The 14,711-nt window shown below is 32.6% G+C and overlaps 2 protein-coding genes and 1 pseudogene across 2 annotated transcripts; 1 reads left to right on the top strand and 2 right to left on the bottom strand.

The window, feature by feature from the left end:
• Positions 1-2,421: 2,421 nt before the first annotated feature.
• On the bottom strand, positions 2,422-3,514 carry LOC121223124 (germin-like protein subfamily 1 member 14; annotated as a pseudogene).
• A 2,965-nt stretch (positions 3,515-6,479) lies between these two features.
• Positions 6,480-7,481, bottom strand: LOC107961915 (germin-like protein subfamily 1 member 14). The gene is made up of 2 exons (XM_041104166.1): positions 7,274-7,481; positions 6,480-7,166 (listed from the first exon to the last, which is right to left on the bottom strand). The coding sequence occupies exons 1-2, from the start codon at positions 7,395-7,397 to the stop codon at positions 6,613-6,615; spliced, it is 678 nt and encodes a 225-aa protein (XP_040960100.1). The 5' UTR covers positions 7,398-7,481; the 3' UTR covers positions 6,480-6,612.
• A 991-nt stretch (positions 7,482-8,472) lies between these two features.
• On the top strand, positions 8,473-9,405 carry LOC107963429 (germin-like protein subfamily 1 member 7). The gene is made up of 2 exons (XM_016899951.2): positions 8,473-8,663; positions 8,797-9,405. Exons 1-2 carry the CDS (start codon positions 8,540-8,542, stop codon positions 9,348-9,350), a joined length of 678 nt encoding a protein of 225 aa, XP_016755440.2. The 5' UTR covers positions 8,473-8,539; the 3' UTR covers positions 9,351-9,405.
• The last annotated feature ends 5,306 nt before the right edge of the window (positions 9,406-14,711 follow it).

The raw sequence follows: 14,711 nt of genomic DNA, 5'->3' as shown, positions 1-14,711 counted from the left end.
AAGTTTAGGAGATAATATTTTGGTTTCTATCTTTGTATTTTACCATGTATATATGTTCTTAATTTAAGGAGGAATGAAGCATAAAGAAAATTCTAACAATTCTTGTTATTTTTTCAACAATCCTTCTAGACAACAACTAAAATAGCTAAATAGAATATTATAATAATGACCAAAGTAAGTTGGGTTGTTGGAAGATAAGTTTTCAAGTTTTGTCTCAATCTAACATCCTTAATTCAAGGAATTTGGTACACTCGATCCAATCCGGTCCTTAAGATATGTTTCTCCAAGTGAATTGATATTCATTAATGGACTTGAATAATCCCATAATATAACATAACCTGCAAATTTGTTTCAATAAACTAACAACTTTCAAATATGACAAGTTGCTTTCTTTGATGCAGTGGTGATGGAAGTGGGCATTTCCATTGGCAAATTGCTACGATATCAAATATTTGCCTCAACACCACCGTTAAATGGTAACAAAATTTTAATGGTGACTTTCCACGTTAGTCATGCCAAAATTTGAGTAAACTACCTATTAATCACTCTAAATAGGGGTAGTTCCTATTTTGTTGACTCCAAAATTTTTAGTATAAATGCACCATTATTCTTCTGTTACCATTTATTAGTGGAGTGACAAATTTGATAAAAAAATTTTGGGTGACCAAATTAAAAAAATAAAATTGGGGTGACCAAATTAGAGACAAGCCCAATTTAGAGTCACTAACGATATAATTTACTCTAAATTTTTTGACATACAATAACGAGACATACAAATATAATAATTTAATTGATTTTAAGGTTTGAGTCTAATTTTGCTTGGGGTGGGGCTAGTATTCAGGTAATCGAGTATCCTTTTTTAATAAAAACATATAAATAAAAATTTCATTCTCGGGGATTCGATACGTTGTGTCCTAACTGAATTCGGCTATTCGAGTAAGTTGGGTTGTTGGAAAATTTCATTCTCGAGACGAGGATTTTTTTTAAAGGCAATATTCTATGTTTGGAATTTTGAGAAATTGTGCCCTAACTTACTGGGCTTCGATTTTTCTTTGACTTAAACAATTGAATATTCTTTTTAAACTTCACTATATGAGTTTTAAAAATCAAAGGACAAGCTCATTTTTTAGGATGAGAAACATCATATCCTAACCTATTGGGTGTGACATTTTATCTCTCCAAAATAAGGGGGTCTTAGCATGTAATTTGATTTATACAAGTGTCTTTTTGAATAAAAGGATCATATTTTAAAATTTTTGCAAATTTTTCGACATTAAGACACTAATTAATCAACTAGGTACCAATTTTTGGGCGTTATGAGTGTGCTCATCCTTCCTCGTACGTAACCAACTTCCTAACCCATCTTTCTGAATTTCGTGCACCAAAATTGTTGTTTTAATAAATCAAATCGTTTATAAAATAACTATTTTTCAAGGTGACCCGATCACACCTCATTAAAAAAGATCGGTGGCAACTCCCATATTCGTTTTCGTTTTCAAAATTAAAGTTGACCCCATTTTCAAAAAAATAGTTTCGACATGATATATTCCAATTCTGGATTAAATCAAAGTGACTAAGCATGTTTGGACATCCTTTATTAGTGGTGAATTTCCACCTTAGTCACGCCGAAATTTGAGTAAACTACCTATTAATCACTCTAAATAGGGGTAGTTAATATTTTGTTGACTCCAAAATTTTTAGTATAAATGCACCATTAGTCTTCTGTTACCATTTATTAGTGGAGTGACCAATTTGATAATTTTTTTTTGGGTGACCAAATTAAAAAAATAAAATTGGGGTGACCAAATTAGAGACAAGCCCAATTTAGAGTGACTAACAATATAATTTACTCTAAAACTTTTGACATACAAATATACTAATTTAATTGATTTTAAGGTTTGAGCCTAATTTTGCTTGGGTTGGGGCTAGTATTCAGGTAAACTTTCCAAACAATAATGGCCCTAGGATTTAAACTCAATCCAAATTCTTAGGAAGAAAGTCCAGGGCTGCTTTTTCCAACCATTTGTTAGTATAATTTAATTGATGTATATGATATATAAGATTCACCCACGATTTATTAACCAATAAAAATTAATAATTATAAATAATAATGAGTAAAAATTGGTTAATTATAAAATGTATAATTTTTTAATAAATAAAAAAATTAGTAGAAAAATGATTAAATTAATTATAAATATCCTATGATGAGTCATAATTCTAGCAATAAAGTATACATAATTTTTTTAGAAATATAACTTACAAAATGACCTAATATGATAGCTTACAAGAAAGTATTGACACCGAAAACACCACGTGATATGTTAAGTGGGAGGTTGTAACACCAATTTAAAATAATCCTTATCGAAAAAAATAGCAACTATCGAAAGTAAATCTTGATACAAAATGTAAGACAGAAAAAACTTAACATGGAAACATAAGTCACTAGCTCTTAACATTGCAAGTACACTAGCAAACTAGAAACCATGCCATAAGCATCAGCTCAGGCACATTATTAATAAAAACTCACATTATTTAGAACAAAACAATCACAACTTATGATTGAAGAAATTTTATTCCCATATATTTAAATGAACTAATTGTTGTCCCACCAAAATTTGGATTGGAGATAGGTAACAATATTCTTGTCCAACTGGAAGGCCTTAGTGAGAACATCAGGATTAATGGGAGGGTTAGAGCCAAATACTGCATTTGCAATCGTGATAACTCCTGGATTTTGGCTGCTGAGACCAGCAAATGCAACTGCTTTGGTATTCCCGATATTGAATTGGAAGTGGATGAGACCGACAGGGAAAACAAACACATCACCAGGGTTTAGGACTTTGGTGATTAGGCGGTTATCTGTGTTGGATGTAACGAAACCGACATAAAGTGTGCCTTCCAAAACCACAAGGATCTCCGTTGCACGAGGGTGCGTGTGAGGAGGGTTTAGGCCACCATATGGAGCATAGTCAATTCGAACTAGAGATATGCCGAGAGTGTTAAGTCCCGGTATTTGTGCCACATTGACAGGAGTCACAGTTGATCCAACCGGATTTGAGGTGTTTCTAGGGATATTAAGCCCTGAGTAGAAGAAGTCTTCTGCATTGGCAAGCTTTGGGTCCTTGCAGAACTTTCCATTTACAAACACTGCATGAAATAAACTAAGGTTAGTCAATATCGTGAATCCATGCAAATATATGAATTCTTATGAAGAAATTGTTACTTCGGATAAAAGGCTCTACCGTCTTGCATAATTATGGACTTAAAGATACTAGTCAACAAAAGAGTACTGAGAAACAAAACATAATATAACAATAGCGTACCACCATTCTTGGTGTCATTGATGGCTACACAGAAATCTTGCAGGGGGCTGGGATCAGAAGCTGAGGCTAATAAGGAACTGGAGGCCAAGATGGCAAAAGCTGCAACGAAAAGTTGAAGTCGTTTCATCATAATTGATGTGTAAGTACGAAATGTATGCTACTACTTGGGAGAGGGGTGGGAAATCCTGCATGGCAAACAGGTCTATATATAGGCATTGAAACAAAAGAACTCGTCCTGATTTGCCTTTCATCAAGTACGTGAAGACTAGGCGTTTGCCTTCACAATTAGTCATTTCTTATTAGGAGGTGAATCATTCTTCAACCACTACACTTTCTAGTTCTGTTCTCCTCGTACATCATTGCAATATATGTCGTGGAATTGGTCTTAATTCACTCGCAGTTCTAAACATTTTCTTATCCAGGCTTTGACTTTTCCTTCTCAGACTAAAGTTGATGGGGAAAAGTAGGTGCTGAAAATACAATTATCTTATAATTTGCTAGTCACAAGAAAGTTTTCTTGTAAAATACTTCTTTCAAATATATATATTGCATCAAATGTGAACTCAAAAATAATTCCATCTGGCCTTATGCAAAGAAATCTATATATATGTAATTTTTTATTCAGATAGTGGGAATAATTTAATTTAGATTTGGAGTTGCTGCAAGCAGCCGGCAGTTTTGTATGTAAAACTGAACTCGGTCAATCTTTTAGTTAGCATGATCAAGGAAATGCTATGGAGACAAAAACTTAAGCTTGATTAAAGGCTTCTGATTGTGTCTGTAATCAACATGTTATACAATCTTAGTTGACATAGTCTATTCTGGCATGTTCATTTGTACTGACATCTGTGTTTATCACATCCACAACATTGTCAATTTCTTGCAAGTTCAATGAAGCATGCATGCAAGAGCGAAACTTTCCAAGTTTGTTGATCACTTCAATTACCCAAAAATGAGCTTTGAATTAATCACTGATCCAATTCGTTGCCAACTTTGTAATAAAATATTTTTAAGCCTAATTAATGACTTGAATTTTTCCTAGTACAAAAAAGTAAACTTCAAGGCTTCAGTTACCTCACAGACTTTGAATCATATTAGTTTGAGTGATCACACCGCTTTGTTTAATATAAGTTTATTGCTAGTCAGCAACGCCATGAACTAACAAATACAATATGATGCAATAGCAAAGAGTTTGATATATTAAGAATGTGGTAAATTTGGTGTAGGCTTATCCAATGTTGTACAAAATCGAATATACAGACTTTACCCAGTCAAAATCAAGTGATTAGGTATATGATATATTCCAATTCTGGATTAAATCAAAGTGACTAGGCATGTTTGGACATCCTTTACAATTTTATCTAATTACATTAGCATTTTATATCCGTTTGTCATTCCCTTTCTAATATTTAAATTTAAATATGTCAAAGGTTCTTGTACTCTTTCAAAATTTAAAATTTAGTCCCTATATTTTAAATTTTTGTGCTTTTTTATTTAAAAAATTTTAGTCCCTTTGTTTAATTTTTGCCGTTAAAGTTAACATTGTCAAAGGTAAAACAACTTTTTTAGCCCTCAACATTTACAATTTTTTTTGCCAATTCGGTTCTTACCCTTTAAAAGTACATAAATTTTTTTTTAAAAAAATAATTTTTTTTCATATTCTCTGATTTTTACATTTCTAGCTAGAACGATGGCTTACCATTGGCTAAAGGCAGTTAAGGAAGGGGTTTTCATTAATGAGTGGACTTGCTAGGATGACTCAATCTTATGTGTCCAATGTTGTTGTGTGGTTAAAGCAATTTCAATGTTCGGTGGGATCCTCATGTAAAAGGAGCTTAGAAGTTTAATGTTGACGATTCCACTTTCGGGAAACTAGGGACTTCAGGTTGTGGGGGTGTGTTGCATTATGATTGTGGGGCTAATAGGAATTCAAGATTTTAAAGATGCTAAAATTGTGAGCGTTAAATGTGCCATTAACTTAAACTGAAAAAGTAAGATAAAACTAGTCATTGAATAAGATTGAAGAAGTGGCTTTCTCTATGGTGTTATGAGTGGCTAATGAGATAGCTCACTCTTTGGGAAAAAGCAACATGCTTTAGGGGTGTCATGTTTTCTAGTTTCTAGTAGTGATGGAGTGTTTCTTGTGTAATCTATTATAATCTGGTTTATGCAATCTAATGTTACTTTTTTAAGGTGTGTCGAACTACATTGTTTGATTTGTGGAGTAGTATGTGATGATTAAGAAAATTATCTTTCAACGAAAAATTTGTATATTTAAAGGAAAAGAAAACATTACTTGCTTATGTTGCTATAGTCGAACTTCATGCAGGATTGACCTAACCTTGCATTCCAAATAGAAACTGCTTGCACCAATTAATGCTCATACTTGCTTATGTTCCTATAGTTGAATCAGCTAGCTAAAGTGCTCAACAATTTTGCCTCTTAAGTGGCATACGTGTACATAATAAATATAGCTTAAAACACAAGAAAAGAACAAGTCAAATCATTATGGAAACTATTTTAAAACATAAAAAAATAAAAAATAAAAAGTATATATAAGTTTTAAAAAAATTTTAAAAAATAAAACTATTTAAAAATAAAAGATAAAAAAGATGTTTTAAAAACTATTTTAAAAACATAAGAAATTCTAAAATTTAATGTTATTTAAACTGGACCGGATCGATTGGGTCAAGAACTAGCTAGGGTATCGATCCGATGAGAGGTAAAAAACTAGTTGACCTGCGAGCTAGTATGGACTGGTTTAACCGGGCTAAAAAATCATTTTTTATAATTTGTTTTTATTTTTCAATAATTTATTTGCTTTGAACCAGTCGAATTGGTTGTTCTGGAAATCAATTGGTTAGACCAACTAGAAATCGGTTCCAACGATTTTTTAGCTCAGTTCAAGCAGTCCATACCAAGTTTAAGTCAACTAATTTTTTACGTCTTGTCGGCCTAATACCCAACCGGTTCCCACTCCGACCAGTTGGTCCAGTCCAATTTAGATAACATTAAATTTTTAATTTTTTATATTTAAAATGCATTGAATCTACGGTACTACCATAAAAAAATGAAAAATGAAAACAAATTATTAAATCAAACCAAAAAAAATAAGTAAAAATAGCAATAACTAAAACAATAAATTTCATTACTTAACAAAGAAGCTTACAGCAACATAAGCAAATACTTTTTTATATTTATTCTTTCCAAAATATATATATATTAGTGTAGAAAAGGAAACAAGTCAAAGATTATTGCAAAGATTCATATTGAATTATATTTGGGCGCCCTAATTGTTAGCCCACCAGAATTTTGACTGAAGATTTTTCACCACATTCTTGTCCAATTGGAAAGCCTTGACGAGAACATCGGGATTGATGGGTGGATTTGATCCAAACACTGCATTGGCTACGGTAATAACCCCAGGATTCTGGCTACTCAAAGCAGCGAAGGCAACGGCATTGGTTTTCCCCACATTGAATTGAAAGTGAATGAGACCAATTGGGAAAACAAATACATCTCCAGGGTATAAGACCTTGGTAATGAGACGATTATCGGTGTTGGATGTCACGAAGCCAACGTAGAGTGTGCCCTCCACAACGACTAGGATTTCGGTGGCACGAGGGTGAGTATGAGGGGGGTTTAGGCCACCATTTGGTGCGTAATCAATTCGAACCAATGAGATGCCAAGAGTGTTAAGCCCTGGTATTTGAGCAACATTAACTGGAGTAACAGTCGATCCCACTGGATTTGATGTGTTTCTGGGGATGTTGAGCCCTGAATAGTAAAAGTCTTGTGCTTTAGCAAGCTTTGGGTCCTTGCAGAACTTCCCATTAACAAACACTGGAGATGAGAAGAAGAATGTTATTTTCATGTACCATGCCATGAAGAGATTGTAGAATGTTTTATTTGAAGGTCAAGTTTAAGAAGAAGAGAAAAACAAAACTTACCAGCATCCTTGGGGTCATTGATGGCTACGCAGAAATCTTGGAGAGGACTGGGATCAGATGCATAGGCAAATGGGGAAGCCAGAGCCAAGAGACAAAATACTAGGATGAAATGGGCAGTTTTCATTGTGATAAATGGAATTTTGATTGCTTTGGAGAGGATGAGGAACTCTGCTGCAGAACATGACTATTTATACATTACATTCTTTGAGCTAGTCTATGTTTTTCCATTTCTGATGAATTGTTCTTCAACTACTACCCTTGTCTCTTCCCACTTCCAATGCTTACATCAGTATCTTTGTCATGGAAGTAGTCAAACCTGTAATTAAATTATGTCTTTTGTAGTACTTAATACAACTTGATCCATTCGAACGTTGACCTTAGGAGATACCCAAGGTTGCTAAGGCTGCGGGCAGGCAACCCTGTTCATGCAAGATACAATGAAAATAATGTTAACAATAATCCTAGTTGGAAACATTTTGCCATTTGGCAGTGTTTAAACATAAAGTGCCAGCAGCTGGGCTTGGTTAAAGTGTGAAAGAGACTGCCATTGTGGGTTGAGGGAGATTAACTATTGAAACCTTTGACATGATCTTTTTCCCTCATTATCATCTCCTTTTGCAATTAGTGATCTCAATTCTATTTTATTTTTTAAAAAAAATTAGAGAAACTGTTTTTCCAGGCCGGCCTATTAACCAGCTTCAACATCTATTAATTAATTCAAATAAAATAGCTTGATTAAGTAAGAAGTATTTGCAAGAAAAGCGCCTCGGAATGATTCAATACTTGTGGTTTTATATCTCTCTGAATATACACGTGCATGGACATCTTCATAAAAGCCCGGTTGCATTAAATGTAATCTGCATATAGTTTTCACCATTCTATGGATATATAGGAGCACTGCAACTTTGAAATACTGCTAGAGGCTTATCAATTGTGTATATATATATACATTCAAAGTCAGTAGCGTAGTTAAGACGATATTGGGTATGTAAAAACGACCAGTTCGATGAGGATGAGGGTGTAGAGTAGTTGAAGAATGATTCCTTCAGATTTCTTTAAGAACCAGTAATCACTTCAGACTTGGCAAACCTCTTTTTTTATTTTCCTTTTTAAAACGGAATTGTTAAAGAAATAAAATGACGATGGACCTGCTCAGTGACTACTATCTATAAATGGACATGCTTTGAAACCAGATTTCTCACCCCTCATAAAGCAACAAATCTTAGAAGCTCAATTTGATCAGGTTCAGGACTGTTGCTTACAACAATGAAAGGTGTTCAATTCCTTGTAGCATTTGTCCTCTTGGCTTTGGCTTCCAAATTTGTCTCAGCTTCAGATCCCAGCCCTCTTCAGGATTTCTGTGTAGCAATTAATGATACTAAAGACGGTGGTGTGTTCTTTAATTCTTTGAAATTTCATCTTTGCAATATATTCGTTTCGACTCTTAAAAGTGGAGAAATATAGCAAGTACAAGTATTGGACAAGTGTCCAAGTAGTAAACTCTTTTGTTTCCATTTATGCAGTTTTCGTTAATGGCAAGTTCTGCAAGGACCCCAAGCTTGCAACCGCAGAAGACTTCTTCCTGCCTGGCCTCAACATTCCTGGAAATACATCAAACCAAGTAGGATCAATGGTCACTCCAGCCAATGTTAAACAAATACCTGGACTTAACACTCTTGGCATATCTCTTGTTCGAATTGACTATGCACCTTACGGTGGCCTAAACCCTCCTCACACTCACCCTCGTGCCACTGAAATTCTAGTCGTTGTGGAGGGCACACTTTCCGTCGGCTTTGTCACATCGAACACGGATAACCGTCTCTTCACCAAAGTCCTATACCCCGGAGATGTATTCGTTTTCCCCGAAGGTATGATTCACTTCCAGTTCAACATAGGGAGTACGAATGCGGTTGCCTTTGCTGCTCTTAGTAGCCAAAACCCAGGGGTGATCACCATTGCAAATGCAGTGTTTGGCTCTGACCCGGCCATCAATCCTGATGTTCTTGCCAAGGCCTTCCAGCTGGATCAAAATATCGTTAAACAACTTCAGTCCCGGTTCTGGTGGGACAACAACTAGGGGATACTTCTAAACCCACGAACCTTAGTAGCTAATTGTTTGGATGATATTTAACTTGTATTTTACGTTGAGTTTAGTTGAAAGAAAAAAAAAAAAAAAAGAGGTTTCTCATGTACCTTTGTAACCTGTCAGTAATATTATTTTAGTCATACGGCATGGAGTACAATTTATTTTTAATTTGAAGTTTGGATTTCGGACCTTCGTTTAAGGAAATAAATGAATTACTGGAACATTTTCAAATATTTATAGTGTTCCAATAACTATAAGTGTTCCAATACTAATTGTAACCTCTCGTAATATTATTTGCGTCATACGATATGGAGTCTTGCAATTACAATTTATTTTTAGTTTGAAGTTTGGATTTCGGACCATTGTTTTGGGAAATGAATGGATCACTAGAACGTTTTTAAATATTTATAGTGTTCCAATAACTATAAGTGTTCCAATACTTATTGTAACCTCTCGTAATATTATTTGCGTCATACGATATGGAGTCTTGCAATTACAATTTATTTTTAGTTTGAAGTTTAGATTTCGGACCTTTGTTTTGGGAAATGAATGAATCACTAGAACGTTTTCAAATATTTATAGTGTTCCAATAACTATAAGTGTTCCAATACTTATTGTAACCTCTCGTAATATTATTTTCATCTTACGATATGGAGTCTTGCAATTACAATTTATTTTTAGTTCTAAGTTTAGATTTCAGACCTTTGTTTAGGGAAATGAATGAATCACTGCAACATTTTTAAATATTTATAGTGTTCCAATAACTATAAATGAATGGGTGTAATTAATCAAAAGTTATATTATTTGATTTTCTAAAAAAGAATTATAACTATTTCAATAATATTATTTGAATAATTATAATATCAAATAAATAATTATATGTTTATTTTAAAGACGTTATTGTTCAGAAAGACACCTATTGAAAGATGCCTCTATAAAGAGACATGAAAATTCCTATAAATAGGAATGATATTTCATTTGAAAATCACACCAACAAATTTTAATATTCTTTCTTTTCTTCCTTCATTTTCTAATATTATTAGATTATTTTATAAAGTAAAACTGCAAAATTCCTTTGTAGAAATTGAGTTTCTTGTTAAATATTGCTCAGTGTGTAGTGGACTATTCTCGTCAGTGCAAAATGCAAATAGTCATTGGCTTCATTGTATCCTCGAGGTTAATTTGCTTGGAACTCATTTGCACACCGAAGATAGGTGGGGGCGAATATAACCTTAAAGATAGTGACTTGATACACACTTTGGAGCCTTGTCCTATTTCTTCTTTTTCTGTTCGAGTTCCGTTCGTGTGTTCGAGATTTTCTTCACCAGAGATTTGTACTAACAATCACTACGATTGATTATTGTATTAATTTTTGTTGTTTTTTTTTCTCCTTTGAAAATTGATTGGGATCTAACATAATATTATTTCATTAGTTTCTCAACTACAACTACGGTTTACAAACAAAATTCAATAATCATCTATACACCCTTCAAAATTATATAAACCCTTTGCAATTTCTCTGGCTTTTTTTTCTCTCCCCTCAAATTATGCATAAATGTACGTATTAGAGATAGTATATGAATTTTTTATTCTTAATTTTTTTAAAAAAAATTTACTCGTTCAATCTATTTTAATTAAAATAAAATATATTATTATTATTAACATTAATATCCTTATTAAGATAAAATTCTTTAATTGATTATTTTTATTAAATTAAATATGGACTAGTTTATTCATTATTTCTGTATTTAAATTGATAGAATGAGTTGGTTTCTTATGACTTAAAAAAAGTTAGCTTATGATAAAATTTAAATTATTTAATTTTTTATTAAAATAAAATTTTATATTCTTTTTATTACCATTAAAATCAAAATTCCTATTAAATTGAAATTGGTTAATTAATTATATTTATTAAATTAAACATTGACTAATACTTTCTATTAATTTTTTTTTATATTTAAATAGAATTGAAGTTTTTTATGGTTCCGACTAGCCTATCTCCATTCTATTTATCAGCAATAAAGAAGAGCTTTCACAATAAAATGGTTAGACATTTCAACTTAGAATAAAGAAAAACACATGAATGAGTTGAATAATATAAAAATTGGTTTGCTATGTCTCTCTAAGACGTTATTTCTTTTTATATATATAACCACTTTCCTGCACATTCAAGATGTATAATATCATATTAAAGACACGAGGAATTGCCGAGAGGGATGAAGGGATGGTTAGAATTATCCAGGCGTGAAGGTGGTTTATCTGTGTCCTAGGATCTTGTGCTTTGACAAACATACATCTAGTGAATGATATGTTGAAAGTTATTGAGCAAACCATTTTAGATCACAACCTGCAAGTCCAGATTGCTTATCTGGTATTACTGACAAAAATTTACTTTAATTTTTTTCTTTGAAGGGCTAATAACATTTTATTCAATAAACAAGGGGCACAGAAGCATGCCAAGAAATATTATTCAGCAAAAAATATTTTTCCTCGACCACAAATGACCATTTTAACTGATTGGGCTGTGGAATATAGTTGTTTCCATTGACCTTGTAACCTATGATAGGAGTATGAAAACTTTCAAATCCATCATGATTCCCTTAGGACATCGTTTCATGTTTGGGTGAGATATCGACAGATAACTCCATTGTTTTCTTCCTTTGGTCATGCCATATCTAGTCATTGGAAAAAAATTGGATTAATGATATATGTTTTGGAATTGATACCTTGAAGAATTTGAAGAATGAACAACTATTTTATTCTAATTGGAACTATTTAGATGCTGAAGTGGGAAACAAAATTAAGAAACTAATGTATTATTTCACATAAAACCAGGGAAAAAATCAAAGGCTGATTTCACAAAAATAAGTTTCCAAGTAAATCAGATTCTCTGGTTTCAACATTTCCAACTAAAACGATGGCTTACTACTAGCTAAAGGCAGTTAAAGAGGGGCTGTCGTTAATGAGTGGACTTTTTAGGATGACTCAAGCTTATCTGTCCAAGACTGTTTTGTGGTTAAAAACAAATTTGATGTTTGATGCGATCCCTATATAGAGAGAGCTTTGAAGTTTAATGTTGATGATTCTACTTTCAGAAAACTAGGGACATCAGGTTGTGGGGTTGTGTTGGATTATGATTGTGGGGCTGATAGGGATTTCAGAATATGAATTTGCTAAAATTGAGACCGTTAAATGTGCCTTGACTTAAACTGAAAAAGTTTGAATCTCCAATATCTTCCCGATTGAATACTTGAATTTTACTCGCCAAAATAGAAAGACTGTCCTTTAGAACAGTTTGACTGGCATACTGTGCGTTTTGAGGGTTATTTTCTAAGACAATTGCCCCCACATCTTCATTATAAGAAGCCAAGAGTTTTATTAGTTCAAGAAAGTTAAATCGGTTTCTTGAATCTTGTGCTTTAGAACGTCCCCTAAAAGCACAACCTTGAAATACAAGCCACTTAACAACACCTATTGACACCTTGAGCTGTAGCCGATATCTTGCAACTCGCTTAGAATTTTGTTTCTCAATAATCCTCTCAATATTTTGCAAGGAGTTATGAAGATCAAGACAATTTTTCATAGCATTCTCATGTAAAGAATTTGCATCGTTACCCACATGGGTAACAAAAGGACATTTAGATCCTTCATTGACCTTCTTCCATGATCGAAATCCTTGGCTTGTAAAATTATTTCAATGATCCCAAATGGCTTGTTGAAGACAAAACAAGGAACGAAATACCAAAATAACATTCTAGAAATTCAAATTTTGATGAAGGTATCAATACCTTAGGCCTAGGTATCGATACCTAGCCTTCAATATCGATACATATGTTAAAAACGATACCAAAATCACATTCTATTTTGGAAATTTTGAGTTTTAAAGTCTAAGTATCGATACCCATACCCTTGGTATCGATACATTAGGTAAATTTTGGTAAAAATCAGTTAAAAGTTCACTAAAACACCCTACAATATATTGGATTCAACTCAACACTTAAGACCAATTCAATATGCATTTAAACAAGTTAAAACAACTCCAAATCAATCAAAATTATCACTTTAACAAACCACATTTGCAGATAGACTTATAACCTCAATAATTCATTTCATATAGAACCAAAATACTTCAAATAAAAACCAAAATTATATAAACCCTTTTGCAATTTCCCTGGCTTTTTCCTCTCCCCCTCAAATTATACATAAATGTACAGTATTAGAGATAGTGAATGAAATCTTTATTCTTGATTTTTTTTTTAAAAAAAATTTAGTTCTTCAATCTTTTTTAATTAAAATAAAATATATTATTATTAACATTAATATCCTTATTAAAATAAAATTATTTAATTGATTATTTTTATTAAATTAAATATGGACTAGTTTATTCATTATTTCTATATTTAAATTGATAGAATGAGTTAGTTTCTTATGACTTCAAAAAGTTAGTTTATGATAAAATTTAAATTATTTAATTTTTTTATCAAAATAAAATTTATATTGTTTTTATTACCATTAAAATCAAAATTCTTATTAATTTGAAATTGCTAAATTAATTATATTTATTAAATTAAACATTGACTAGTACTTTCTATTAAATTTTTTCTATATTTAAATAGAATTGAAGTTTTTTATGGTTCCAACTAGCCTATATTCGTTCTATTTATCGTCAACAAAGAAGTGCTTTCACAATCAAATGGCTAGACATTTTAACTTAGAATAAAGCGAAACACATGAATGAGTTGAGTAATATAAAAATTGGTTTGTTATGTCTCTCTAAGTTATTCTTTTTATATATATAACCACTGTCCTGCATATTAAAGATATATAATATCATATTCAAGACACGAGGAATTGCCGAGAGGGATACATTCGGGCACCCTATTACTATACAGCAGTTACGCTCGGGTGCTATCTCCAATAGCCTCCTCACTGGTAGTTACTTTTTTGCTGGGCATTTAATTTCATATAATGACCAATGAAACATCTAGAGTATCAATATATTAGTCTGGCCCAGTGGATGCTATGAAGACATGGAAAAGACTACATTCGTAACCCTGTGGGGAACATTTTGCTATAAAGTGATGCTATTTGGATGAAAGAATGCGGGAGCAACGTATCAAAAAGTCATGGTAACCTTGTTCCATGACATGATGCACAAAGAAATCGAGGTTTACGTCGACGATATGATTGCAAAATCTAGAACAGAAAAGGAACATGTGCAAGTCCTGAGAAAATTGTTCTTAAGATTGAGGAAGCTCCAGCTCAAGCTCAATCCAACAAAATGCACTTTCGGAGCTAGGTCAGGAAAGCTATTAGGTTCATAGTCAGTGAAAAAGGAATCAAGATTGACCC

The sequence above is a fragment of the Gossypium hirsutum genome, chromosome D11 (assembly GCF_007990345.1).
Source record: "Gossypium hirsutum isolate 1008001.06 chromosome D11, Gossypium_hirsutum_v2.1, whole genome shotgun sequence".
Lineage (NCBI taxonomy): Eukaryota > Viridiplantae > Streptophyta > Magnoliopsida > Malvales > Malvaceae > Gossypium > Gossypium hirsutum.
The sequence above is the reverse complement of the archived record's forward strand: the minus strand, read 5'-3'. Positions and strand labels throughout refer to the sequence as shown.

Excerpts from the sequence above, each read along its gene's own strand:
- LOC107961915 (XM_041104166.1), bottom strand. The coding sequence starts at position 7,397 with ATGAAAACTGCCCATTTCATCCTAGTATTTTGTCTCTTGGCTCTGGCT. Across the intron at positions 7,167-7,273 it reads CAATGACCCCAAGGATGCTG|TGTTTGTTAATGGGAAGTTC; the intron begins GTAAGTTTTGTT and ends TCTCATCTCCAG.
- LOC107963429 (XM_016899951.2), top strand. The coding sequence starts at position 8,540 with ATGAAAGGTGTTCAATTCCTTGTAGCATTTGTCCTCTTGGCTTTGGCT. Across the intron at positions 8,664-8,796 it reads TAATGATACTAAAGACGGTG|TTTTCGTTAATGGCAAGTTC; the intron begins GTGTGTTCTTTA and ends CCATTTATGCAG.